The sequence below is a fragment of the Choloepus didactylus genome, chromosome 2, assembly GCF_015220235.1.
Source record: "Choloepus didactylus isolate mChoDid1 chromosome 2, mChoDid1.pri, whole genome shotgun sequence".
Taxonomy (NCBI): Eukaryota; Metazoa; Chordata; class Mammalia; order Pilosa; family Megalonychidae; genus Choloepus; species Choloepus didactylus.
This window is the reverse complement of record NC_051308.1, coordinates 47,602,598-47,630,464: the sequence shown is the minus strand read 5'-3', so window position 1 is coordinate 47,630,464 and position 27,867 is coordinate 47,602,598. Positions and strand designations below refer to the sequence as shown.

At 34.8% G+C, this 27,867-nt stretch overlaps 2 protein-coding genes across 9 annotated transcripts in view; one reads left to right on the top strand and one right to left on the bottom strand.

Annotated features, from left to right (window-relative positions):
- The window catches only part of NSL1 (NSL1 component of MIS12 kinetochore complex), a 51,810-nt gene extending 48,531 nt beyond the window's left edge, over nt 1-3,279 (bottom strand). For both annotated transcript variants that reach the window (XM_037824280.1, XM_037824276.1), the window contains exons 1-2: nt 3,024-3,279; nt 434-512 (exon numbers count right to left, since the gene is read on the bottom strand). In XM_037824280.1, the coding sequence (XP_037680208.1) occupies nt 434-512; nt 3,024-3,257 (313 nt within the window). In that variant the 5' untranslated portion in view covers nt 3,258-3,279. The remainder of the gene's footprint in view (nt 1-433; nt 513-3,023) is intronic.
- Nucleotides 3,280-3,359: 80 nt separating this feature from the next.
- Nucleotides 3,360-27,089, top strand: TATDN3 (TatD DNase domain containing 3). 7 transcript variants are annotated; one of them, XM_037824225.1, is made up of 11 exons: nt 3,360-3,469; nt 5,264-5,296; nt 6,609-6,707; nt 6,939-7,012; nt 10,199-10,283; nt 16,284-16,346; nt 17,199-17,308; nt 17,474-17,529; nt 19,399-19,511; nt 23,597-23,674; nt 25,722-27,089. In XM_037824225.1, the coding sequence occupies exons 1-11, from the start codon at nt 3,404-3,406 to the stop codon at nt 25,863-25,865; spliced, it is 921 nt and encodes a 306-aa protein (XP_037680153.1). In that variant the 5' UTR covers nt 3,360-3,403; the 3' UTR covers nt 25,866-27,089. The 7 variants fall into 7 exon arrangements, with proteins under 7 accessions (XP_037680153.1, XP_037680143.1, XP_037680170.1 ...); XM_037824215.1 differs by having other exon boundaries at nt 23,594-23,674; XM_037824242.1 differs by lacking the exon at nt 6,609-6,707.
- Nucleotides 27,090-27,867: the final 778 nt, after the last annotated feature.

Below are 27,867 nucleotides of genomic sequence, written 5' to 3'. Positions count from 1 at the left end.
TGTAATAATTTTTCTTGTAAATGCATGTATATGCATACATAAATTTATTATAAATTTTACCAGTATAAAAGATGGGTAGCACAGAATTTATAAATAATAATAATAAAAATGTAGTACTGTACTCTTTCCTATAAATTCCACAGAACCAACTGATTCTCACAGAAGGCTTTTGTTAATTTTTGTTTTTGATGAACCCTCATATTTCTGTAGCCAAACTACACTGCCACAGACGAATCAGTATAGTTCCAACATGCATGTCTATATTTTTCTTTATGTTAATGAGGAAGACAAAAGTAAAACAACAAATGTGATGTCAGAACTTCATTTGTCAATAAATGAATGACTTATTTGCTTAGTTGGAAAAAAAATAAAAGTAAGTAAAATGTTAAAACACTAAAAAATTAACAACAGAAGGGAAAATTAAATCACATACCCATAAATCCATTATCTGAAGCTTCCTGCCATGCTTGCCCATTAATGCTGATATTCTCATGCATAGCTGATTCAAAAGTCTGCAATTCACAATAGTCAAATCACTAAAAATAACCTTAAAAACTGAATTCAACCATTTTGGCAAAATAACAACTTCACACTTGTGACAGAGAATATAAAGAAAAGTAGCAGACCAGTCTATTAGAATATTTATTATTTTCAATGAAGTGAGATTCTATTTCAGTCATTGATTCTCCCTGCATTTTGTCTCTGGGAGTCATTATGCAACTCATAAGAATATTTCATGCAAAATTTAAGAATTTTCTTGTAAACAATAACAAAAAAATGTACTTCTTAAATGAAAGGAGGGGGAAAAAAGCTAACAAATTTGGACTCAGGTAAACCTCAGTTGAACCTATATATGCTGTTGAATTAGTGTCATATTAACAAGAGGGAAAATATGCATGCTTAAAGTTAAGTGAAATTAATTTCCACTTTATAAAGGACTATATTTTTTAGAGATGAACACTGGAGTACATAGGGATGAAATGGCATGCTTTTTGGAATTTGCTTTAAAATACTTCAGTAACAACCAAAAAAGGAAGGGATAGGTAAAGCTCTGATAACTGTTGAGTTTGGTGATGGATATATGGTGCCCACTGTATTAATCTATTTTTTTTGTAAGGCTGAAAATGCTCATGGCACATTTTTTAAAAAGACTAAAGGTATTTGGCAACACTATTAAAATTTCAATTTAAAAAAAATTTAATTCCTTATTACTCAATAATTTCACTTCTTGCAATGTATCCTAAAGGGCTATTCTCATAAAAATACCAACATAGGCAAGAACTAAGAATGTTCATTTCAGCATTATTTGAAATAAAAAAAAAACTGAGGGAAAAAATCTAAATTAAAAATTAAGAGAACAGTTAAATAAACTACAATATAATATATCCATACCATGCAGCATTAAAAAGAATAAAGACTATTTCTCCATAATACTGACAAGTTAACAGTCGAAGACATATTTGGTGAAAAATAGCTGGTTGCTAACAAAACATCATCATGATAACATAAGTGTTTTTTAAAAAAAAGGATATTTAAAGCCATTAAAAACGTATTAAAAGGATATAAAAGATTATTCCCCTCAGTACTCCCCAAAACAAGTTATCTCCAAGAAGAAATAGGAAGGGGAAAGGGGAATTAAAAAATGACTTTGGCTTTGTGCTTTTGTTTGAATTTTTTACAAGGAGGATGCACAGTGTACCATTTATATAAATTTTAAAAAAGCATAAATCAAATAATGACAATTATCATGAGTTAAAGTACATGTTCCACATTTCTAAATATTTTATAAAGTAAAATCTTTATGTATGGACTTCCAAGGATTATCTGAAAATACAAATATTCATACAAATAATATTCATTGTACAATACTATTTTTTAGACTATATGCTACTATATTATGCAGTTTTTAGATAAAGAAATACATCAACATAATTAAATCTCTTTTATCTGCTCTCTTAGAGCACCAGTGAATTTCCTTGGTAGTCTTAAGTTTTCAAACTTTTATCTTCTAATTTACTTCATTGCCCCATTAAGTAGGGTTTGAATTCATGATGTTAGACCCAGTTTCTTTTTCTGTAAGGTAATTAAATGTTTTAAGTACTTTAGTGTCTCTTGGAAGGGGCGATTTCTAGATCATTATGGGACAAGTCTTTTTCCTTTAAAACTACTAAAATTGTCTGATGTGTGTCTCTACTCTTGCCTTGCCTATAAGGGGGGAATAAATATAAGAGCTACTCTAAACAAAACTGGTAGCAGAATCACAACCCAGAGAGTGTTTCTCCATTCTTCTTCCATTAACCTTTATTTTTAACTGTTTGCAGGGTGACAGTTCACACTCAAAAGTGTGCTTCCTTACGAAAGGCCCCAATCTCGCAATATGTTCTTTTCCCCAAAAAAACTATCTTCTTCAGGCTTTGCAAAACTGCGGGGGGAATGGGTACAAGGGTGTGGTCTTAGATAGTGATCCTTATAACTAACACAGCTGTCTTATCTATTTTACTCTGACAGGGAAAATGTTTTTGCTCTCTTTACAAAATATTCTAGGACAGGCAAAAGGAAAAACCAAGAGCTAGCCGGGTGACTGACTGACTTCCAGGACTACCCTTTCCTGGAAAATTCTTCATACAGTGTACGTTTGGGCTGTCCAATAGGATAGCCAGTAGCTACTCCTAATTGAGAACATGGTGCTATAAATGTAAGACACCGGATTTTAAAAACCAGGTCAAGAATGTAAAATATCTCAATTTTTATATTATTACATGTTGAAATAATATTCTGGATATATTCGATTAAATAAAACATGTTAAAATTAATCTCTCTACTTGACACCACTAGTTGAAGTAATTAATCACACTCAGCTGACATTAGCCGATTTCTTCCTCCCTCGCGTTTCTCAGACTGCCTCTACAGCACCCTGGAGCGCTGGCGAGGCCTTAATGCGGCGCGGGGTCTTTCGAATCTCTGACACCCGGGTGATGGGGCAAGGGGCAGGATAAGAAAAGAGGTGGTAACTGGGTCCGTACCCACTGCGCATCTCGCAGCGCAGGTTCCCGAATCTCCTCTGGTAACGCGTCCCCGAGCCCTTGCACGAAGCGGCCGCACAGCTCTAGCATTTCCGTCACAGCCCGTTTAGAGGTGCAGCGCACCCTGAAGTCCTCTCCGGGCACACCTGGGACCGAAACCAGGTCTTCCCTACCAGTCACTAACTCCTCGGTCAGCGGAGGGACGATGACCACCGGTTCAGAATCCCCCGCCATTTTCCCAGTTTGAACTATAGGCGGGGAGTCCGGGAGCGGAAGAGCGAATTCCCATTGGTGTAGAAAGCATAAGTCCGGCCGGAAACAAGCGCAGGTAGCGACTGCGTTCCGGCTCTGGAAACGCCGCAAGGGGTTCCGCGGCCACTATGGGAGCGGTGGGCGCGGGGCTGGTGGACTGCCACTGCCATGTCTCCGACCCGGACTTTGACCACGTATGTGAGGGCGTAGCTTGGGGTAACAGGGAGGCCCTGTCCTTTCCCCTCTGATGAATTTTGCTCTCCTTCTTTAGGACAAAGCCCCAAATCCTCCTCAGGCCCCGTGCGATCTGCTCCTGATTCCCTATTTAACCTTAGCTCTTCCGATTTTTTTTTTTGTTTCTGTAGAGCGGTAAATTCTTTAACCTCAGAAGGCTTTTGATTGCCGTTCCCAGTTCCAGGTATTCTCCAACACCCTACTTTTCTGTGGCCTGTTTTCCCCATCGGCTTCTCAGCTCCTGGTTAAGAGGCCACTTTCCCTGGAAAGCCATCCGCGAAACACCGGCTGGCTCCCCACACACCGCGGGCCTCCGCCTCGTGCCCAGTTCTAATGGGAGAGAGGAGCAAACAAAAAGAGCATAATACACATAGAATCAGAATTACGAAGTGTTTTACCCGCTACTTTGGAAAATAGAGGAGGAAGGCGCGGTCTATTTTGGTGAGCAAGTCTCTTAGGAGGTAGGTGTAGCTCAAGTTGAGGCTGGAAACACAAGGAGCCGCCAAGCCAAGGGGTTGGTAGTATGATGGTGAGGAGAACAGGCAGGTTGCACATCCCAGACAGGATAGAATTTGGCACTTTCGAGCTACCAAAAGGCTGGAGCCTGATGAAGTAGAAAGGTGGAGTGGGGCATGAAACAAAACTGGAGAGGTTTGCAGGGTATAAGAGTGGTAAGTAAGGAGTTTGGTTTTCACCAGAAGCACCGTGCCATATCCATTAAAGGGTTTTTGTTTTTTGTTTGTTTGTTTAAAGGAGAGTGACACGATCTGATTTCTGTTTAAGGCCGTTTTTTTCTGCTGAGTGGCAAATGGTTGGAGGAGAGCAAGTGCAGAAGCTACAAGACCAGTTAGGAGGCGTTTGCAGAATATAGACAGATTATGGTAGTTGTTACGATGATGGTAACAGAGGAGTTTGAGAGAAGCAGATTTAGTCAAGATATATTTTATATATAGAATTAATAGTTTCTGCGATGGTAAAGGAAAAATCAAGAATAGCTCCGACTTTTTTGTTTGTAGCTGCAGAGAAGATGATGGTGCTGTTAATTGTTGAGATAAGGGAGAACTGAAGCTGAGGGGAGGCAGCCAGAAGAAATAGGTTTGTGGGGAGAAATAAGGAGTTATGTTTAAAACATGTTGGGCAGCCTGACACACATCCAAAAGGAGATATCATATAGTCATTTTAAAATGTGAATCCTGAGTTTAGGAAAGAATTATAGGCCAGAAAAAAAAATTTTTAGGGTGGCTTATGAGCATAATGATGATAATGTAAACCCGTGGAAATGGATGAGATCACTTTAGGTGAGTACAGAGAGGAGCAGAGAGTTCTGAAGTCAGACAGAAGAGGGAGAGCCAGACAAGGAGACTAGAAAGGAGCTGCCAGTGAGAGAGTGGTGTTTGCAAAAGGGGAGTGATGTTGCAAGAATCCAAGAGTGGAAAATACCTTAAGAATGAAAGATTGGGCAAGTAAGGGGTTCCAAACACTGCTTAGAGATGGAGTAAGAGGAGGACAGGAAAGTGTCCTTTATATTTAACAATAGCAGGTTCTGTTTCAGTGGAGTGAAAACAGACGCCTAATTTTACTGAGATAAAGAGTAAACTGGAGATGGGTCAGTGTAGGCTTTCCACTTTTGGATACTGACTATTCCTTATTATTACTGTCACTCTTTATGGTGCCTCAACTGCGTCAATAAATACAGCCAAAGAGTAGTTAACTTATTCATCTAAAATAATTGTGATTACTTATACTTATTTTAGGATCTGGATGATGTGTTGGAGAGAGCCAAGAAGGTAAGTCAGTATCTATAATTAGTTCTGTTTTTTTGTTTTGTTTTACTAATTTCAAGTGAAATTTAGATATATTATGTTGATGATTCTTCAGTGGTTAATAATAAGTAGCGCTTATTGAATATTTACTATGTACTAGGTCATCTATGTGTTTTATCTCATTAAATGTTTTAAAACAACCCTCTGAGGAAGTTACTATTTTATAGCCACCCATCCCCCATTATAGATGAAGAAACCAAGGCCTGAGATTAATCACTAGTCCAAAGACATACCACTAGTAAAGAGATAGAGACTAGATAGTATGAATATAAAATCTGTGCTCTCAGCCACTGTGTTTCCCAGCAATATGGAACAGATTGTTCCATCTGTCAGTTCTTAAAGTCACATCGTTCTGGAGATCTTGGATAAATTACAAATTTTCTGTAATTTTTTGATTTGTTTGAAGAAAAAAATATATAAATTTTGGAAATGGTTATGAAATTCACTGTAACTAGCATTCTGTGGTTTCCCCAGAAAGTGATAGAAATAGAAGTGGTTGCCCGTACATTTTTTTTTTATCTTCATTTTATTGAGATATATTCACATACCACGCAGTCATACAAAACAAATCGTACTTTCGATTGTTTACAGTACCATTACATAGTTGTACATTCATCACCTAAATCAATCCCTGACACCTTCATTAGCACACACACAAAAATAACAAGAATAATAATTAGAGTGAAAAAGAACAATTGAACTAAAAAAGAACACTGGGTACCTTTGTCTGTTTGTTTCCTTACCCTATTTTTCTACTCATCCATCCATAAACTAGACAAAGTGGAGTGTGGTCCTTATGGCTTTCCCAATCCCATTGTCACCCCTCATAAGCTACATTTTTATACAACTGTCTTCGAGGTTCATGGGTTCTGGGTTGTAGTTTGATAGTTTCAGGTATCCACCACCAGCTACCCCAATTCTTTGGAACCTAAAAAGGGTTGTCTAAAGTGTGCATAAGAGTGCCCACCAGAGTGACCTCTCGGCTCCTTTTGGAATCTCTCTGCCACTGAAGCTTATTTCATTTCCTTTCACATCGCCCTTTTGGTCAAGAAGATGTTCTCCGTCCCACAATGCCGGGTCTACATTCCTCCCCGGGAGTCATATTCCACGTTGCCAGGGAGATTCACTCCCCTGGGTGTCTGATCCCATGTAGGGGGGAGGGCAGTGATTTCACCTTTCAAGTTGGCTTAGCCAGAGAGAGAGGGCTACATCTGAGCAACAAAGATGCCCGTACATTTTTACATACAACCAGCTTTCCCTGTGATATTTTCCTTAGGAACAAGGGCTTTGGATTTACAGAGGCCTAAAGACCTTGGGCAAGTTATTTGATCCCATCCAAAACTCTGTCTCCTTATCTATAAAGTGGATTATAGCAGTGAGTACTTGATAGAATTGTCGTGTAGATTAAAAGGGGTAATGTTTATATTCACTGGACATAGTGCCTAAAGTACTAACTACCAAATACTCAGTGGTAGCCGATATTATTATATTGCTGGAGCATGGGTGAGCAAGAATAACTAAAATTAACAGAACTTTTTAAATTTAATTTAATTATATTGGATATCTGTGTTGACTGGGACTCTAACTATTCTATTTTTTGTTTTAGGCCAATGTTATGGCCCTTGTAGCAGTTGCAGAACATTCAGGAGAATTTGAAAAGATTATGCAACTTTCAGAAAGGTGCTATTTCTAATAAAGATTTTAAAGAGTTGCTTAAAAGGAGTGGTTATAAGGTCATATTTATATTATTAAAGAATATCTGGGGTTTTTTTTCTTTTTTACTTTTTATTTTGAAATACTTTCAAACATACAAGACAGTTGCAAAAATAATACAAACCCCATACAGAGAACTCCATCATAACCCCCACCAGATACCCGGATCTACCAGTTTTAATATTTTGCCACATTTGCCATATCATTTTATCTATCTGTCCATCTATCAGTCCGTCTACATCTGTCTAGCTATTTATTTATCAATCCATTTTCTGAACACTTAAGTGTAGGTTGTATGCCTCATGCTCCTTGAACACTTGATACTGCCATGTGCATTTCCTAATAACAAAGATATTCACTTATGACTATCTTATGAGTATCTTACCCAGTTAGTTCAAGCAATTTAACATTGATATAAAGCTTACTGTCTATATTCCAGTTTTTCCATATGTCCCAATAATGTCTTTTTGAGCCTTTTCTCTTCCTTGTTAGATCCCATCCAGGATCATTTATTGCATTTAATTGTCCTTGTCTCCTTAATGCTCTTTCTTTTCATTTTTTATTGTGGGAACATACATGCAACATAAACTTTCCCATTTGAATCACTCCAAGCACACCATTCAGCAGGATTAATCACATTCACAATGTTGCAGTACCCTCACCACCTTCCATTACTAAACTTTTCCATCTCCCCAAACGAATCCCTACACCTGTTTTTGTTTGTTTGTTTTGTTTGTTTTTTTCCTATACCCATTTTGCATTAACTCTTATTCCCATTGCTGCCCACCCCTGGCAAACATGTACTCTACTTTCTGTCTCTATGAGCTTGCATATTCTCCATTATTTTCTTTGTAGTTACCATGGGGCTTAAATTTAGCATCCTAAGTCTATTACAGTTACATTTGCTTTAATACCAACTTAACTTCAATAGTATACACAAACTATTTTCTTATACCCCCCTTATGTAGTTCTTGTCACAAATTATGTGTTTATACATTATAAGTCCAAAACCAATAATTTCTTATTACATTATATGCATTTGCCTTTTTGATCCAGTAGGAAGTAAAAAGTGGAGTTACACTGTACAAACAATAGTACTAGCATTTAGATTTACCCCATTATTATCCTTACCAGAGATCCTTATTTCTTCATGTCACTTCAATCTATTATCTATTGTCCTTTCCTTTCAACCTGCCAAACTCCCTTTAGCATCTCTTATAGGACCTATCCAGTGGTGACAAACTACCTCAGCTTTTGTTTATCTTGGAATGTCTTAATCTCCCCCCCCCCCCCATTTTTTAAAGATGTTTTTGCCGGATATAGAATTCTTGGGTGGCAATTTTTTGCTTTCTGCACTTTAAATATGTCAACCCATTGTCTTCTTGCCTGCATATTTTCCAATGAGAAATAGGAACTTAACTGTATTAAGGCTCCCTTATATGTGACCTGTTACTTCTCTCAGCTTTCAGAATTTTCTCTTTGTTTTGGCATTCAACAGTTTGATTAAAGTGTCTCAGTGTGGGTCTATTTGGGTTTATCCTATTTGAATTTCATCGAACTTCTTGGATATATATTCAATATATATTTTTTGTTAAATTTAGGAAGTTTCAGCCATTATTTCTTTGAATATTTTCTCTGCCCCTTTCTTTTCCTTCTGGGACTCCCTTAATCTGTATGTTGGTACCCTTGATGATATCCCACAAGTTCCTCAGGCTTGTTTTTCTTCATCCTTCTTTCTGCTCCTCAGACTGGCTGATTTCAATTGTCCTATCTACAAATTCACTGTTTCTTTCTTCTGCCAGCTCTAATCTGCTTTTGAACCCTTCTAGGAATTTAAAATTTCCGAAAATATAGTCTTTGGCTTTGTTTGATTCCTTTTTTTAATTTTTATTTCTATATTAATAATTCTCTTTGTCTTCAAGCACAAAATCTGTCATTTTTCCCGATTTCCTTTGGTTCTTTGTCTATGTTTTTCTTTAGTTCTTTGAGCATATTTAGGACCTTTTAAAAAAAGTCTTTGGACTATCCCGCATTTGGTTCTTGTCATTGGTGGTTTCTAATGTTTTAGTCTTTTCCTTTGCATGGGCCTTCACTTCCTGCTTATTTGTATATTTTGTAATCTTTTTTTGAAACCTGGACATTTTGATATTTTAATGTATTATTTCTGAAATTTAGATTCTGAGGTGTCTATCCCTTAAGCTTGTATCCAGCCAGCATTGTGACACAGTTTTCTTGAATGCCAGCAGCTAACAAAAAAATTAAAAAAGCAGAGGAAGGGAAAAAAGAAAACACTTTTCCTAGTTTTTGTAGATTGACCTATGTGAGTGCTTTCCTTCAGGTCTTGTCCATACAATGTTTAGAGAATAGCTCCAGGCCAGGGCATACAGCCCTCCCTGGTCTTTTCTGCACATGTATCTTGCCTTGGAAATGTGTATGTAGCCCTAGGAATTCCCCCATTTATACAGATACAAATGTCCCTTCTTCCCTAAGAAACAATTCCCTCACAATCCTGGCACTGCATTGTGTGTCTTGCAGCCAGCAATCTCTTGTCCTAGGAAGCCGCTACCTTGTCTCCTCTACTACAGCATTCTCTAGGAGAGTTCTGTGAACCGCTTTTCCTGGCAGGGCAAGTTCTGGGATGACGAGCCTGCAACAGGTATCCTGGTTCAGTCCCTTGGGCTGCCACCAGTCAGACTGTATCCGACATACACGCTTCCAGTATGTCCATAAGGGTCTTTCTGCTCCCTCTGGAATTGGGACCAGGGACCCATGTGTGGGCCAGCTCCATGCCAAGCTAGTGAGGATAGGGGATGGGCCACCCAGGGCCTCACAAGAGCCTACCACTTTTAAGTAGCTTTTTTCTAGATTCAGCACTTGCTCTGTTTCTTCAAACTTTTAACTGTTTTCTGGAGCATTGAGAAAGATGTTTCTGCCAGTTCTTGCTGGTTGTTCAAATCTTCTGTGGGGGGGAAGAGCCCTAAAGCTTCTCACTCTGCCATCTTGAATGGAGTGGGGCCTAAAGGTCATCTGTTTTTTAAAAAGAATGAGAAGAAAAAGCACATTAACATAGTCCTAAAAAGTATTTTCTACTTGTTCTTCAGAATTGTAGTCTACTAATCTACTATTCCTGCTCAATTTCTTCCACATTTGTAGGTACAATGGGTTTATCTTGCCATGCTTGGGTGTTCATCCAGTTCAGGGACTCTCACCAGAAGACCAAAGAAGTGTCACATTAAAGGTAACAGACTTATGTAAGAAGAATCATATAAAATGGTAATACCTTTTGACTCCATAATTCTTCTTTTTCTAATTTTTTCCTAAGTAAATAATCCAAAAGTCAAAAAACACTACCTTCTTTCATAAAGATGTTTATTGCAGTATTATTGAGAGGAAAAGTGGAAACAGTGTAGAGATTAAGAAATAAAATAATCATTAGTTTATTTATCTAGTATTTATTAATCTAATATTAATATTATTACTTAATAATGATTAATCATTAGTTGACTTGTAGTGTGTTAAATGTAATGCATTTTTTAAAAATGAGGATTATAAGGTTTGTGTAGCAACATGGAAAATGTCTACAGTATAATACAGGAAGAAAAGTAGGATGCCAAATGGTCTATTTACTATGAATGATAACTATGTAAAAATATATTCTATAAGGAAAAGACTGAAGAGAAAAATACAAAAATGATAGTAGCTATGATGATCTGGTGGAATTATGTATGACTTTTCACATTTTTGTCATGTTGCGTATTTGACCAAAAAAAAAAAAAAATAGTGATAGACTATCTAGAAAAAGAGAAAATCGCATTCTTAGGTACAGCACCATAAGGGAACAGATGCATTCCAGTAAATAGTATCTTTGACCATAGAACCATTGTGGCATCTATGCTCTCAATCTATTAAACTGCATTGATTTTACACCTTCCTTAAAAAATAAAGGTTGCCCATAAGGTTTTGCTGATCACAGTAGTCAACATGTCTTATATTTCCAAATTTCTCCTGACTCAGCATAGGAGGATGCACAAATTCTTGAGTGCTGTATTACATTTTCAAAGGTTGATACCCCATTTTGAAGAAGTGATGGCTCTTTGTTACCTATAAATAAATTAAGGTATGGGGGCTGTCATTTTTTATAATAATGAATCTCTGTTCCTACATTACCAAACCCCATGTGGCTGTGCTTATTTTAAATAAAAAATTAGTTTTAATTTCCATCAGGTAAAACTAAGCACTTATCCTGTAGCTCTCCTTAGTTGTTGAGTATGGTAAAATTAGCTAAATTGCCAAAGAGATAGAATTCCCTAAATGTTGGAGATCACAGCAACACAGCACTTCTTTCACTTATGTAGAGATATACACTAATAAGCATTCATTTAATCACTCAATCAAGAAGTATTTACTGACCACCTGCTGCATGCCCAGTACTGCTCTAAGCACTATAAATCCTACAGTGAATAAGATTTCTCTCATGGAAGCTAAGTTCTAGATGGGGGAAACAGACAATTAACAGTTAGATACATGAACAGGAAAACTTTAGCTAGCACTAGGTGCTTTGAAGACAATAAAACAAGATTATGTGAGAGAGATTGTGGGTGTTGGTTTTTAGATTGTGTAGTCAGGCACTAACATTAGAGCTACTACCTGGACACTACAATAGAGCTGGCCACACAAAGACAAGGGTCAGAGTGTTGTAGACAAAGGAAACAACAAACCACCAAAGTTCCTAAGGTAGGAACAAACTTGAAGAGGTCAACAAACAGAAATGAGGTTGGTGTGGCTAGAGGAGGCTGGGGAGATAGTGATGAGGTCAGAGGGATTGGGCAGGTATCACCTCATAAAAGGTCTTGTTAGATTTTAGTTTACAGGCAGTGAAGGATTTAAAGTAGGGAATGACAGGATGTGATTTGTGTTTCAAAAAGATTCCCTTGGCAAATGGATAAGGGTGATGCTAGTACATTACCTTGAGTGTGTGAATGTGGATGAGAGGGGTAGATTTAGGTTGTGCATCACTAGAAGGAAAGCTAGAGGATAAAACGGGACTGTCTAACATAGTGAACCCTTTGTGGATGATGACCATGGTTAATAGTACAAATATAAGAATGTTCTTTCGTGAACTATAACAAATGTACGTCTCTAGTACAAGGTGTTAATAATAGGGTGGTATATGGGAAAAAATACACCTAATGCAAACTATGGACTATAGTTAACAGTGATATTTTGGTATTCTCTAATATAAATAAATCTATAGAGATAGAATTAGATTAGTGGTTATGTAGGGCTGAGGAAGGATACAGGGATTGAGAGGTGACTGTTAAAGGATATGGGATTTTTATTTTTGTAGTAATGAAAATGTTCTAAACTTGATTGGGGTGATGAATGCACAACTTTGTTAGTATACTAAAAGCCATTGACTGTACACCTTGGATGAATTGCAGGGAATGTAAATATATCTCAGTAAACTGCTTTAAAAAAAATTCCCTTGGCTGTAGTGTGAAGAATGAATTTTGAGGAGGGCAAAAAGGGAAGAAGGGAGAATAGGTAAGCTATTGTGATAGTCCATGTGAGAACCAATGTAGGATTGGACCAGAGTAACAGCAGTGGAGGTGACGAGAAGTGGATGGATACGTGGCATATATTTTGAATGTAGAACTGATAGGACTGTATAACTTACAAAAATAATTAAAGTACCAACAATTTATAGCAGACTGAACTTGCCAAATATCACAATATCCCTTTGGAGTAGGCTAGTGATAAGCTGAGTTATTTCTGTTCTATTGTTATTGCATTTGTAGTCCAAACCACGGTTTCTTTTCCATACTTACTAGATTATAAATGCCTTTAAAGCAGGAACTATTTACCTTATTGCAACCTTAGGACCCTCCATAATATGTGATACAAAGTTGGGTATGTAGTAAGCATTCATTAAATTGACTTGGTTTTTAAAATGAAGAATTACCTAGCATCATACAACTCTTTAAGCATATTTAAGAATTAATTTATTTACTATATATCATTACCAGACAAGGTTTAGGCACTGGAGATACTACTGTGAACCACAATTCACTGACCACAATCTGCTGACCCCATGCCCTCTCCAGTTTGCTACTCTCCCACTTCACTCATTTTTGTTACTTACCCGACTCTTATTCTAAAGGTTCTGAAAACTAAACATTTTCTTTAATTTAAAATCTATTGTAATTATTTAAAATCATTCAGAATAAATCTCTCCTTCTTTCTCCCTCCCTCCCTTTTTCTGTCCCTACCTCCTTTTTTCTGTCCCTACCTCCTTTCAAAAACATGGTGGAAATAGCATGGGCTTTGAAGTCAGAGAGACTTGGTCTACTGCTTCTCTGATCTGTGGCAAGTTACTTAAATTCACCAAGTCTCAATTTCCTAATTTGTAAATCAAGAATAATAATATAGTAGTATTACCTCTAATCGTAGAGTGTAGGATCTTGAAAATCCCCCTAATAAGACTATTAGCTTTTAGGGAACTTGAAACCTTATAGGGGAAGTGTGAATAGGATAACCAAGGTCAGAAATAAACCTATGAAGTTCCTTATAAATATTTTTACATATTCTAAAATAAAATGATAAAATACATAGATAAATACATTTACACATATTAAATTATTGATAGGAATTATATTCTGTTAATTTCTAATTACCATCCTTGACTTTCCAGAAATTTTCAGATCCATTTCATTAGTAGTTTGAATAATCTCTGTGTAAATTTGTTTTGTTTTTTTCATAGATAATACATATTTTAAGAGGCATTTTTTTTCCTCTGTCTGGTTTTCACCCAAATGCGCAGTTTCTTTCTATGACTTTTTTTTTTTAATCTTCATTTTACTGAGATATATTCACATACCACGCAGTCATACAAAACAAATTGTACTTTCGATTGTTCACAGTACCATTACATAGTTGTACATTCATCACCTAAATCAATCCCTGACACCTTCATTAGCACACACACAAAAATAACAAGAATAATAATTAAAGTGAAAAAGAGCAATTGAAGTAAAAAAGAACACTGGGTACCTTTGTCTGTTTGTTTCCTTCCCCTATTTTTCTACTCATCCATCCATAAACTAGACAAAGTGGAGTGTGGTCTATGACTTTTTAAATGTCAAGCATCTGGGTGCTGCCTCCCACTTCCCCAGTCCCTCTGTGGTCCCAGAGACCCAGAATAGTTTGGATGTTTGATGTGGAAAAAGCTTTGCCTGATCCTATTTAACCTACTCAGCTTGCTGTCAGACAGCTTCTCTGATATCCAAGGTTTTGTACTCTTAGCTTCTCATGATAATATTAATTCCTTTTAATAGAATCCAGGAGAATATATTACTAAGGCCTTTATTTACTCTCGCTCATCTTCTTTTCTCTGTCTTAAGACATAGTTATAAAATCTTCTTTTCCTCTGCCATCTGCTTTACTTCCTTTTCTTAAGTCTCTCTTGTTCTGATTATCCCCAGGAGAAGTACCTTGCAGTCTACATATCGTGAAACTAAAATCCTCAAAGTAGATTAAGATTATTTATTTATTTATCTTTAAATGGTAGTAATATGTACAACATAAAATTTCCCATTTAACCATAGAATTTAATGGCATTAATTAATTCACAATGTTGTGCTACCATCAGCACCATCCATTACCAAAACTTCTCCATCATTCCAAACGGAAACTCTGCACCCACTAAGCATTGACTCACCATTCCTCCCCACACCAACACCTGGTAACTTGTAATCCACATTCTGTCTCTATAAATTTTTGTATTATAGTTATTTCGTGTAAGTGAAATAATACAATATTTATCCTTTTGTGTCTGAATTATGTCACTCAACATGTCAAGATTCATCCATGTTGTTGCATGTATCAGAATTTCATTCTTTTTTACAACTGAGGAAGATTCCATTGTGTGTATTTGCCACATTTTGTTTATCCATTCATCTGTTGATGGACACTTGAGTTGCTTCCACTTTTTGGCTACTGTGAATATTGCTGCTATGAACATTGGTATATAAATATCTGTTCAAGTCCCTGTTTTTAATTCATTTGAGTATTTACCTAAAAAGGGATTACTGAGTCACATGGTAATCCTAAATTTAACTTTTTGAGGAATTGCCAAACTGTTTTCCACAGCAGCTTTACCATTTTACATTCCCACCAACAATGAACAAGGGTTCCTGTTTCTCTGCATCCTTACCAGCTTTTGTTTTCTTTCTGTTTTTGAATAGTAGCCATTCTATTGGATGTGAGGTAGTATCACATTGTGGGTTTGACTTGCATTTTCCTAATGGCTAATGATATTGAGCATCTTTTTATGTGCTTATTGGCCATGAAATAATAGTCTTCTTTGGAGAAATGTCTATTGACGCCCTTTTCCCATTTTAAAGTTAAGTTTTTTTCTTTTTGTTGTTGGGTTGTAGGACTGTAGGACTTCTTTATACATTCCATGTATTAAACCCTTATCAGATATAGGGTTTCCAAATATGTTCTCCCATTCTGTAATTTGTTCATTTTCTTGATCAAGTCCTTAGAAGCACAGAGGTTTTTAATTTTGATGAAGTTCAATTTATCTAGTTTTTCTTTTTTTGTTCATGGTTAGAAGGTATCTTGTAGCAATTTTCCATATGTTTGTCTTTCCCCTGCCTTGAAATTAATGGTACCTCTTACTTCAATAGTTAAAAAGCATATATATGATATTCATTTTTTGTCTTGTTGAACTTTTATGTCAAAAATAGGTCAAGCAGGACTATAAAGACAAAAGAAATCAATGAAACAATGCATTATCAGTGTTTTGAACTCACAAACCATTAGTACCCTAAGAAGAACCCAACAGTGCGCTCTCAAACACTCACTTGCAAAGGTTACTACTTGGTGGCTGTCTTCTCTCTTTCTTGTTCAGCTATTCTAGGAAATCCAAATTGATCCTCCTAAATGCCAGAAAAAGCATTTTCAACAGAAGGAGGTATTTAAGCAAATCTTCATTAGAAAGTCATTTTCTTGTAGCCTGAATAGGCATATCTTAGGATATGTCTCTCCTTGAATTTCCAGATAGAGATACAAACTGTTATAGAAGTATTACTATTCCTAGTTCTCAAATGATTAACAGGATTAAATGTAAGTAAAGCACCCAGGATAGCCTAGGCCTGGCAAATAATAGGTGCTCGTGAAGTATTAGTTCCCTTCTCCTCCCATTTTAAAAAATTTACTTTTTTTAATCTTCCAGGATTTGGATCAAGCTTTGCCTATTATCGAGCGTTATAAGGATCAGTTGTTGGCAATTGGAGAGGTAAACACCTGTTACCTGATCAAATGACTTCCAGTCGAGATCTTTATATGATGTATGAAAATAATCCTTTGTTCAGTATTGGTGATTATAATTGACATAGGATAATTATATTTATCCTGTTTGGCTGAATAATAATTTATTGGTACTTCCTCAGTAAGCAAAAGAGCTTGAGGATGAAACAATAGAAAGTCTCACCATAGGCTTATCTTAATGGGAGTAAACTACTTTAATAGAATTTCTGTATACTATGCTTTTTTTTTTTCCTCATTTAAATCTGGGTCATTTCTGGTTAATTAAAATAGTGTGTAGAATGCTTCTTAATTTAGAAACAAACTTTGAATAGGCTAGAGTTTAATTAAAGAATACTTATTTAAATTACAATTGTGAAATATTTTTATCACTTTATAATAAATTCATTTCTAATTAAAGTTATAAGATAAGAATAACACATACACTGAGAATATAGATAAGGTAATGCATGCCAAAAGTGCTGTTAAGCACTTGAAATGTGATTGGTCCGAGTTGAAATGTGCTGTAAGTGTATAAAACAGCATGAATTTCAAAGACTTAGTACCAAAAAAAATAATGAAAATAACTCAATAATTTTATATATATTGGTTACATGTTGAAATAATAATTTATATATATTGGGTTAAATAAGATATATTAGTAATATTAATTTCATCTATTTCTGGTTAATATTTTTAATGTCACTGCTAGAAAATGTAAAGTTATATATGTGATGCATTTGTGGCTCACATTAAATTTCTGTTGGGCAGCATTAATCTGTAGCATCTCTTTTGGGATTCATTAAACTATCTCACGTAATTCTCTTTTATTTCTCTGTTATAGGTTGGGCTAGATTTCTCCCCCAGATTTGCCAGGACTGATGAACAGAAGGAAGAGCAGCGACAAGTGCTAATCAGACAGGTCCAATTAGCCAAAAGACTAAATTTGCCTTTGTAGGTTAATCATCTTTCTATGTTAATAACTATAGAACAAATTAATGATCAAAGAGGTCCTCCTAAAATGGAGCTCCACATTTCTTTGTCTCTGAATTATTTCCATAGAACACAAATAATATGTTCAGATATAAGTACTAAAAGGAATTTTTTGTTTTTAAATAGAAATGTTCACTCACGCTCAGCTGGAAGACCCACCATCAGTCTCCTCCATGAGCAAGGTAATCAGGTTCCTGAGAGAAATATGCCTTATGTTTAAGTGTGACAGTTCCAGTCTATAGCCTTATAGAGCAAGCAGTGCTTTAATTTGATTTCTTAAAGGAAAGGGAATGGAACAGAAATGGAGGTGGCAATCAACTAAGGTGATTTTGCAAGTCAGATTGTTATATACAAGATTATCTGTGTAATTATATTCATTAGGCTAGGATAGAACAAATGAAAAATTGGTTCAAATAATTTATATTCTCTAATTAAAAATTTAGCATCTCTGATTTTTTAATCATCTTAGCTAGCTGATTAATAAGGGGGAGTTAAAAATAGGGCAAAGAATGACAGAAATCACATTGGGTAATTCTTTTGCATGTTTTCTGACTGCTGCTTTGCAAAATGGTATTATATAGATTGTGTCCATCATACATTAAATGCAATGTTGTTTTTACCAGATTCCTAAAGTAAAAATTTATCTTATAGCATTATTTTTCAAAATTTTTAAGGTACCACCCTCAGTAAGATATGCTTTGTGTTGAGACTCAGTATACACATACAGAAAACCGACAAAACTTTAACAAGCACTACATGTGTGCATGTGTGTACTTACCTTTTGGAAAAAACACTGTCAAATGAAGTAAGTGCAATTGCTTGCAAATAGAAAGCATTGTACTTCTCAGTATTGAACCCTTCTGCAATCACTGAAAACATGATTTTTATGCAGTCTGAGCAGGTATCCTTTAAGGACTGGAGGTAGTTTTGTGAAGCCAACTGTGATTATTGAATTTGTGAGTCATTTAGCTCTCCTCTTACTTCTTCCATTAGAATTCCTGTTAGGAAAATCAATTTGACTGCGTAAAAGCCTCTAGTAATGAACAGTAATTTGACAGCTCAAACTTCTGGAAAAGGTGTCATGGTACAGGAAGTTTAAATAATTGTTTAAAAGTTTGTGTTTCAATGTTCTTTTAACAATTTTATTCTGTAGATTAAGAATTTTTATGATAGAATGGTTATATAGTTGTACTATAATCCATCATTTATAATAAGATTCACTGGTGTATACAGTCCTATGTTTTTTCTTTTGATTTTTTTTCTAGTAAAATATAGTCTAAAATTTCCCCTTTTAACTACATTCACATATATAGTTCAGTACTGTTAATTACATTCATAATATTGTGCTACCATCACCCCCATTCATTTCCAAAATTTTGTAATCAACCGCAATAGAAATACTATACAATTTAAGCATTAACTCTCCATTCCCTACCCCCAACCCAGTCCCTAGTAACCTGTATTCTAAATGCTGACTGTATGAGTTTGCTTATTCTAATTATTTCCCATCAGTGAGATCATACTAGATTTGTCCTTTTGTGTCTGGCTTATTTCACTCAACATGATGTCTTCAAGGTTCATCCATGTTGTCACATGAATCAGAACTTCATTCCTTTTTACTGCTGAATAATATTCCATTGTATGTATATACAACATTTTGTTTATCCATTCATTGGCTGATGGACACATGGATTGTTTCCATCTTTTGGCAATTATGAATAATGCCACTATGAACATCAGTGTGCAAATATCTGTTTAAGTCCCTGCTTTCATTTCATTTCTTTAACAGACCTGGGATTGCCGGGTCATTTGGTAATTCTATACTTAGCTTTCTGAGGAACTGCCAGACTGTTGAAGATTAAGAATTTACTGTATTTTTGTACTACTGTTTGGACACTGTACCTTTATCTAAATTTTAGGAGTCATAGAACCTTATTTTTATGTTATAATGACCAACATTCGCTTGAAATCTCCACTTGATTAGTGGAAAAGCCTCTTGTTAAGGAAATAAAATGGAACTTAAACTCTTATTTATTTTTAATTTTTGAGAGGTGCTGACAAGGTGCTGCTGCATGCATTTGACGGTCGGCCATCTGTAGCTATGGAAGGAGTAAGAGCTGGGTACTTCTTCTCAATTCCTCCTTCTGTCATAAGAAGTGGACAGGTAAATTTTTTCATTAAACCCCATCTGACACTTTGTGAAATATACTTGAAAGTAAGCACTTTTATTATATACTTGCTATACCATTCTAGTTGCATTACAAAAATTAGTCTTAGTCCCTGCCTCACACCACATATAAAATTAGCTCAAAACAGATCAAAGACATAAATGTAAGAGCCAAAACTATAAAATTCTTAGAAGAAAATAGGTATAAATCTTCATAACCTCAGATTAGGCAATAGTTTCTTAGATATGACACCAAAAGCACAATCAAAGGAAAAATAGGTAAATTGACATCATCAAAATTACGAGCATTTGTACTTCAAAGGGCACCATCAAGAAGGTAAAAAGTCAGCCAAGAGAATGGGAGAAAATATTTGCAGAATATGTGTCTGGTAAAGATCTAGTATCCAGAATATAAAGAACCATTATAACTCAACAAAAAAAGACAAATAACTCAATTTAAAAACGGGCAAAGGATTTGAATAGACGTTTCTCTGAAGAAAATGTATAAATGACCAATAAGCATATGAAAAGATGCTCAGTATCACTGATCATTAGGGAAATACAAACCAAAACCACAATAGACACCACTTTACACTAGAATGGTTATAACCAGAAATACAGGCAATAACAAGAGTTGATGAGGACATGGAGTAATTGGAACCCTCATTCATTGCTGAAGGGAATGTAAATATTGCAGCAGCTTTGGAAAACAATTTGGCAGTTCCTCAAAAAATTAAGCATAAAATTACCACATGACCAAACAATGCCACTCCTAGGTATACAACCAAGAGAACTGAAAATATATGTCCACACAAAAACTTGTTAACAAATGTTTATAGCAGCATTATTCATAATAGCCAGAAAGTGGATATGACCCCCAAGTCCATCAAAATGTGGCATAACTATACAATGGAACTCTTCAGCCATAAAGAGAAATTAAGTACTGATTCATGCTACAACATGGATGAACCTTGAAAACATGCTAAGTAAAAGACACCAGACACAAAAGGCCACATATTGTATGATTCCATTCATATGAGATGTGTAAAAGAGGTAAATCTGTAGAGAGAGAAAGCCGATTGGTGGTTACTAGGAGGTGGGGACAGTGTGGAATGAATTCTGATGGGTATGGAGTTTCTTTTTGAGATGATGAAAATATCCTGGGATTAGATAGTGGTAATGGCTTCACAGTCTTGAGAAGATACTAAAAACTATCGAATTATACACCTTAAAAGGGAAAATATTTTGGTATATGAATTACAGCTGACTAAAAATGCAAAAATCAATTCTTCTTAGTTAATGTACCATATTTGGCCAATTTTTAAATACTGATTTTTTAAATATTTTATCATTTCTGTAATTGGGATACACGTCACTGAAATACAGTAAATTTTGTACCAGAATTCAAAAACTAATATGAGTAAAGAAAGTATAGAATTGAATTATAAAAAAATCTCTCCATTAGCAATCATTTATCTGTTTTATGGGTTTTTTTTTTTTAATTGTAGTTTTTTACGTCTGGTTTTTTAAGGAATTTACATGTAATGATTTCACCCTTTTTTAGGTATACAATTCTGTGAATTTTAACAAATGTGTACTGTCGTGTTACCATCACCACATTCAAGATAATAGAATATTTCCATCATCCCTAAAAGTTGCTTTGTGCACTTTTCTGGTCAGTCCTCTCCCTCCATCTGCAGCCCCTGGCAACCTGATCTGATTCCTGTCCCTATAGTTTTGCCTTTTCCGGAATGTCTTATAAATGGAATCATGTAACATGTAGGCCTTTGAATCTGGCTTCTTTTACTTAGCTTAATGCTTTTGGATTCATTCATGTTGTTTCCTGTATAAGTAGTTCATTAGTTTTGATTGCTGAGTAATATTCATTGTGTGGATACGCTACTGCTTTATCTCTTTACCAGGTGATGAACATTTGGGTTGTTTTTCATTTGGGGCTATTATAAATAGAGCTGCCATAAACATGAGTGTACAGGTGTTTGGACATACGTTTTCATTTCTCAGGCATTAATACCTAGGTATTGCTGCATCATATGGCAAGTGTATGTTTACCTCTATAAGAAGCTGTACCATTTTGAGTTCCCACCAGCAATGTGTAAAAGTTCTGAATCCTTTCTATCACTTGGTGTGATACTGTTTTTAAAATTTTAGCCATTCTAATATCTATATAGTCATCATACATTGTGGCTTTCATTTGTTTTTCCTAAGTAACTAATGATGTTAAACATCTTTTCATGTGCTTACTTACCATCCAAACATCTATACCGTTTCTTGAGTGAAGTTCCATTCAAATCTGCCCCCCCCTTTTAATTGGGACATTTTCTTATTATTGAGTTAGCATTATTCTTGATATATTCTGGATATAAGTCCTTTTTCTGCTATGTGTTTTGCAGATATTTTCTCCCAATCTTTAATTTTCTTAACAGTGTCTTTCAAAGAGAGGTTTTTAATTTTGGTGAACTTTGATCTATCAGTTTTTTTCTTTAGTGGTTCTTGCTTTTGGTGTCATGTCTATGAAATCTGCTTAACCAAGTTCACAAAGATTTTCTTTTGTTTTTTTCCCTAGAAGTTTATAGATTTAGTTTTTACCTTTATGTCTGTAATCCATTTTGTATATGATGCAAGGTATGAGTCAAGATTCATTTTTTGACCTATAGATGTGCACTATCCGTACCATTTTAAAAAATACTATCCTTTCTTGAATTACTTTGGCACTTTTTTCTAAAATAAATTGCCTTGAATCTATGGATCAGTTTGGTGAGAATTGTCATTAATGTGGTATATCTCTCTGTTTTTTTTTACTTCTTTGATTTCTCTCATTGTTTTGTGGTTTTCAGCATACTACAAATCTTATATATTTGGTTAAATTTATCACTATGTATTTTTTATTTTTGATGCTGTAAATGATATTGGCTTTTAAACTTGTTACCATTTATTCATTGCTAGTAATATAGAAATACAGTTGATTTTTCAAGTAACCTTGCTAAATTCATTTTTAGTTCTAGTAGGGTTTTACAGAGTCCTTAGCATTTTTTACATGGTTGATCATGTCATCTATGAGTAAAGACAGTTTTACTTTTGCCTTTCCAATATGTGTACTCTTTATTTCTTTTTCTTGCTTTATTGAATTGGGTACAATCACTGGTACAGAGTTGAATATAAATAGTGAAACTGGGCATCTTTGCCTTTTTCCTGATCTTAGGGAGAAAGCATTCATTCTTTCACCATAAAGTATGATACTAGCTGTAGGTTTCTATAGATATGTTTTATTAGGTTAAGGAAGTTCCTTCTATATCTAGTTTGCTGAGCGTTTTTATCAGAAATAGTTAGATGTTGGATTTTGTCAAATGCTTTTTCTGCGCTGAGGTGATTGATCATGTGGTTTTTCTTTGTATGACCTGATGTTATCAGGTTAATTACATTGATTGATAATTTAGTGTTGAACCAACCCTGCATTCCTGCATTCCTGGGATGAATTCTACTTTGTCATGATGTATTACTCTCTATATATTGCTGGATTCAGTTTGCTAATATTTGTTAAGGATTTTTATGTCTATGCTCATGAGGAATATTGGTCTGTAGTTTTCTTCTTTTTTTTTTTACAATTTTTTTTGTCTTGTTTTGGTATCAGGATAATGATGGCCATAAAATATAAGATAAAAAGAGTTCACTCCTCCTTTTTTTTTTTTCTAGAAGAGTTTATGTAGAATTAGTATTATTTCGCCCTCAAGTATTTGGTAGTATTCATCAGTAAAGCCAGCTGGACCTAAAGTTTTCTTTGATGTAAGATGTTTAATTTTCAATTAAATTTCTTTAAAAGATACAGAATGATATCTGATTTGTGTCTTCTCTTTTTTGTTTATTAGTCTGACTAGAGGTTTATCAGTGGTCTTTTCAAAGAACTTTTGGTTTCTGTGATTCTATAATTTTTTCTCTTTTCAATTTCATTGATTTCATCTCTTTATTATTTCGTTCCTTCTTCTTGCTTTGGATTTAATTTGCTTTTATAATTTTATCTTTATTTCTTGTGTTTAAATATATTAATCTTTTTTTTCTCCAAGAAGCAGAAACTTGTGAAACAGTTACCTTTAACTTCTATATGCTTAGAAACAGACTCACCTGCACTAGGACCAGAAAAACAGGTAAATGAATTCCCAATTCTACATTATAAATTTAGATTGTATCTTCTGCTTTAAGCTATTCTAATTTCACTGTGTTTCCCATTATAATATAAATGCAATGGAATCCTATTATAATGCTAGATTGAGGGGTTATAATAACTTGATTTCAGTTTTTTTCTAAGTATAGCTATTAAGCTCCAAAGAGTGTAATTTGATGTGGGACATGTCCTAATATTCGTATTAATGAAAGCCAGAGCAATATAGTAAAAAGCATCGTGTCTGGAGTCAGAAAGACCTGGGTTTAAACCCTGTCTCCACTACCCACTAGCTATTAATGAATAGCTTAATAAGTGCCTCTGACTGCCCATTAGATCTGTGTCTCCGTGCTTGCCACATTCAGAGAACAGGTACTCAAGATTAAGAGGTTTTTGTTGCAATGTGAATTTTTCTAATTAATGCCTAATTAATTACATCTTGTCATTAATCAGAATGATTGTAAAGAACAGAGGAATGAGAAAGTAGAAGATCACATCTCCAGTAATTTTTTTTTGGGTATAGGACAAAATGTTACAAAATTGCTTTCTTAATTAGTGTCAAATGAAAGGAAAATGACCTAGCATTTTTCTCCCTAAACAGGATTGAATTTTTAGTGCTGTCATATTTATATTTAATTGATTTGACAAAAATTATGTTTCTGGCGTAGTGCCTTGCACATAGTAGATTCTCAATAAATATTTATTGACTGAATGAATTTTTTAGCCAGTTATGCTTTTTTATTAAACAAGTAAAATATTTTTGTTCTAGAAAATTAGAAAACACAAAAAATCATAAACAAGGAAATAAAACCATCTACCTCCCACAGTTTACCACTATAGTACAGTGGTTAAGAACATAAACTCTGAAGTCAGGTTGCTCAAGTTTAAACCTCAGCCAGTCTCCTTACTAGCTGTTTAGGATCCCTTCTCATCTATAAAAGGGATGTTAATAATAATAGTACCTATCTCATAGAGCTATTTTGAGAATTAAATGAAAAATTCCCTGAAAAGCTTAGATTAAAGATGGCCTACAGTCAGCACTAAATGAATGCAAACTTACATCCTTCTAGACATTTTTATATTCATATATGTATATACATACGTATTTTATAGAATTAGGATTAGCCTGAACATATTTCATGATTTGCTTTTATGTGATAAACACTTGTTTATATCAGTAAATATATTTTTTCATCATGTTTAATAACTGTATAAGATTGTAGAATGTGAATATACCATAATGTAGTTAACTTGATATTGGTCATTTAGGTTGTTTCCAGTATTTCCCACAGTATTAAAAAAAAATTTGAATATAAATGTTTTTGCATATTCTTCATTGTTTTCTTAGGCTATATTACCAAGGTTATTTTTTTACCATATCAGTAATTTTATTCCTTTGAATATTATCATCCTGAGTTAGATACTTATTAATAACAAAAATGACAATACATTTCATCAAATCTCAATGTCACTGTATATGTACTATTGTTCTATGACCTTTAAAAAAGAGAAAAAACACTGCTGGTTATACTATGCCATATATCAATTTCAGAGATATTAAAATAGCAAAATAACTGTGCCTTTGAATTGGTGAAATACCAGTACAAAGTCTGTTTAGTTTTTCAAATGCATGATAGCATTTTTTGAATTAAACCATAATGTAGCTTGTTAGGTGAAGAGGCCAAGGAGCAGAGCAGCAACCTTTACAAGCACTTATTTAAGCTTCAAAACGAAGGACAGTTAATGCATTAGGCAGGTCACTGATTGTTCATTATGTGCAGACTGCTTCATGTGCTAATATTCTGGGGTTCTTTCCAGGAGTAGCATGCACTTACAATCAGCAATGCAGCCACAGCTTTTAGCTGATGTTTAGGGGCCTCACTTCCCCTTGCCCCCCATTTAATAAAAATAAAAATAAAAAAGCTCATCAGTTGTTTTTCCAACTGATTTTCTTCTTTTTTATCTGCAAACTCCGAGGATTTGCTTCCCTTGGGTGTCAAGTTTGTTTTAGCATCTGCTTTGCTCTGTTTCAGGTCCGAAATGAGCCACAGAACATTTCCATTTCAGCAGAATATATTGCCCAGGAGAAAGGGATCTCAGTGGAAGAAGTTGTAGAAGTTACAACACAGAATGCTTTGAAACTTTTTCCAAAACTTCGGTACCTGCTCCAAAAATAGCTTCAAAATCATCAATTGCAAAACCAAATCTACTGCAGGGGGCAGCATTTGAGAAAAAGAGATATTCTGATTAAGAATCTGAATTGAAGAGGCTGTTTTATAGAGATATAGAAGATTATAATTTTAGAGAAATATTTTCTTTTAGCTTGCATGCTGGAACCCTGGGTTCTAATTCTAGCCTTGTGCTGCTTTTCAATTAGCGGAGTCCTAGAAGGAGATTGGGAGAACCCTGCTGCTTCTAACCTTGCCCCATTAAGTAAAGCTACCATATGAGCTGAAACTGTTTCTTCAGGGAAGGGTGGCTCCCACACCTATGGGATAAGGAGGGAATAGGCCAAAGTTTGATCCTTTACCACCTGTTTTTCTTCCCATAGGATTTATACAGTGAAGGATGGATGTCTAGTTTCTTAAACCATCAGAAATCTCATTTCTGGGTTTGTAAAATTGAACTTTTAGTACTTTGATTTCTTTCTTTTAAAGAGAAAAATGTACAAAGTTTTCGTATTGATCTTAGATTTTGATTTATGAGACCAGTGGTTTAGAGAGTCATCATTAAATTCCAAGCCCAGAATTCTAGCTAATAAACTGATTTTAAGTTCCAGTCTGAATTTTGTCAAATTGATGTTTATTTAGTGTAAATGGCTTTATTTAAAATGCACCTGAGTTTTTGTTTCGCAGTTACAGTTTTAAGTTTTAAAAATATTATGTATAGTTAACCAGGGTATTTAATTTTGTTAAATTGTATAAACATATAAAAATTCTGGAAGAAGTATCTGTAATAGAAAAGGATCCCAACTTCCTATATTTTACATAGTAGATCTTCAATAAATATTTTTAAGTGAATTCATTTATAGAAGAATCAAAACATGCTAGGGCAGATTATCTAAACCAAACTAGACTAACTGAGAAATGGAATAGGGTGCTTTATGAGGTATTTAACCACCCATCAGCATTGTTATAGATGAAATTCCTACATTAAATGGAAGGTTATATTAAAACTAGACTTCTGATCTTTCTTTCAACTCTGTATTTCTTTTATTTCCTTTTGCTATTTCCTACTCCCTTCTGCTGAAGGGAAGCCATTCCTGTACATGTAAACCTATTGTTAGTAGGACCTTTTGATGAGGTTACTTCACTTAAGGCATGGCCCAGGGTAGGTCTTAATCCTTTTACTGGAATCCTTTATATACAGGATGAATAGAGAGAGAAGCTGAAATCAATGAAACCCAGAAGAGTAGAGAGACCTTCCATGTCTTCTTCAGCCAGCCAGCTTCTCCTGAGGAATTCATCAAAAACTTTCATTGGAATTCCCAGCTTGCAGCCTGCCCTATGGAATCTGGACTTGTGCATCCCCACAGTCACATGAGACAATTCTTATAAAAATCTCATACTATTTACAGATATCTTCTGTTGGTGCTTTTTCCCTAGAGAACCCTAATACATTGCCCCTTTGTGCTTTTTGACTGAATACTTCAAAGCAGCATTTGTAAATATGTAAAATGACATTTCATTTGCAGGATTTGAGAAATTTAGAGTTTCCAGTGGCAGTTCTGTGCTTTTAGAGTTTAGCTTGTAATGCATAAACATATTTCACTATCCTTTTAAAATTATGCTAATGATTACAAAGTCAATCAAGAAGATAGAAAGGAAAGAGGTTAGGTAATTCAGGGGTTACTAGTGTTACAAGTTTCAACATAGGACTCCAAGCAAAAACATCCTAATAGAACCCCCTTATCTTTGGCTAGTTCCAAGACAAGCATAAGTCTAAAGAAGATGACTTCTTTGGTGAGCATCCCTGTAATTCATAAACAAGCTGAGCACTTTTTATGCCTTGGGTATTAAAAATGATGCAAATAATTTTTCATTGCCCAATTCAGTAGTTGAATGTAAAGAGAACCATGCATAGCCTATAAGAACTGAAGGTGTTACAAAAGAAGTCAAATGTCTTCTGTACAGGACCTTTATATGGATTATTTCTGAGGCCCAAGAAATTTGAATAAGT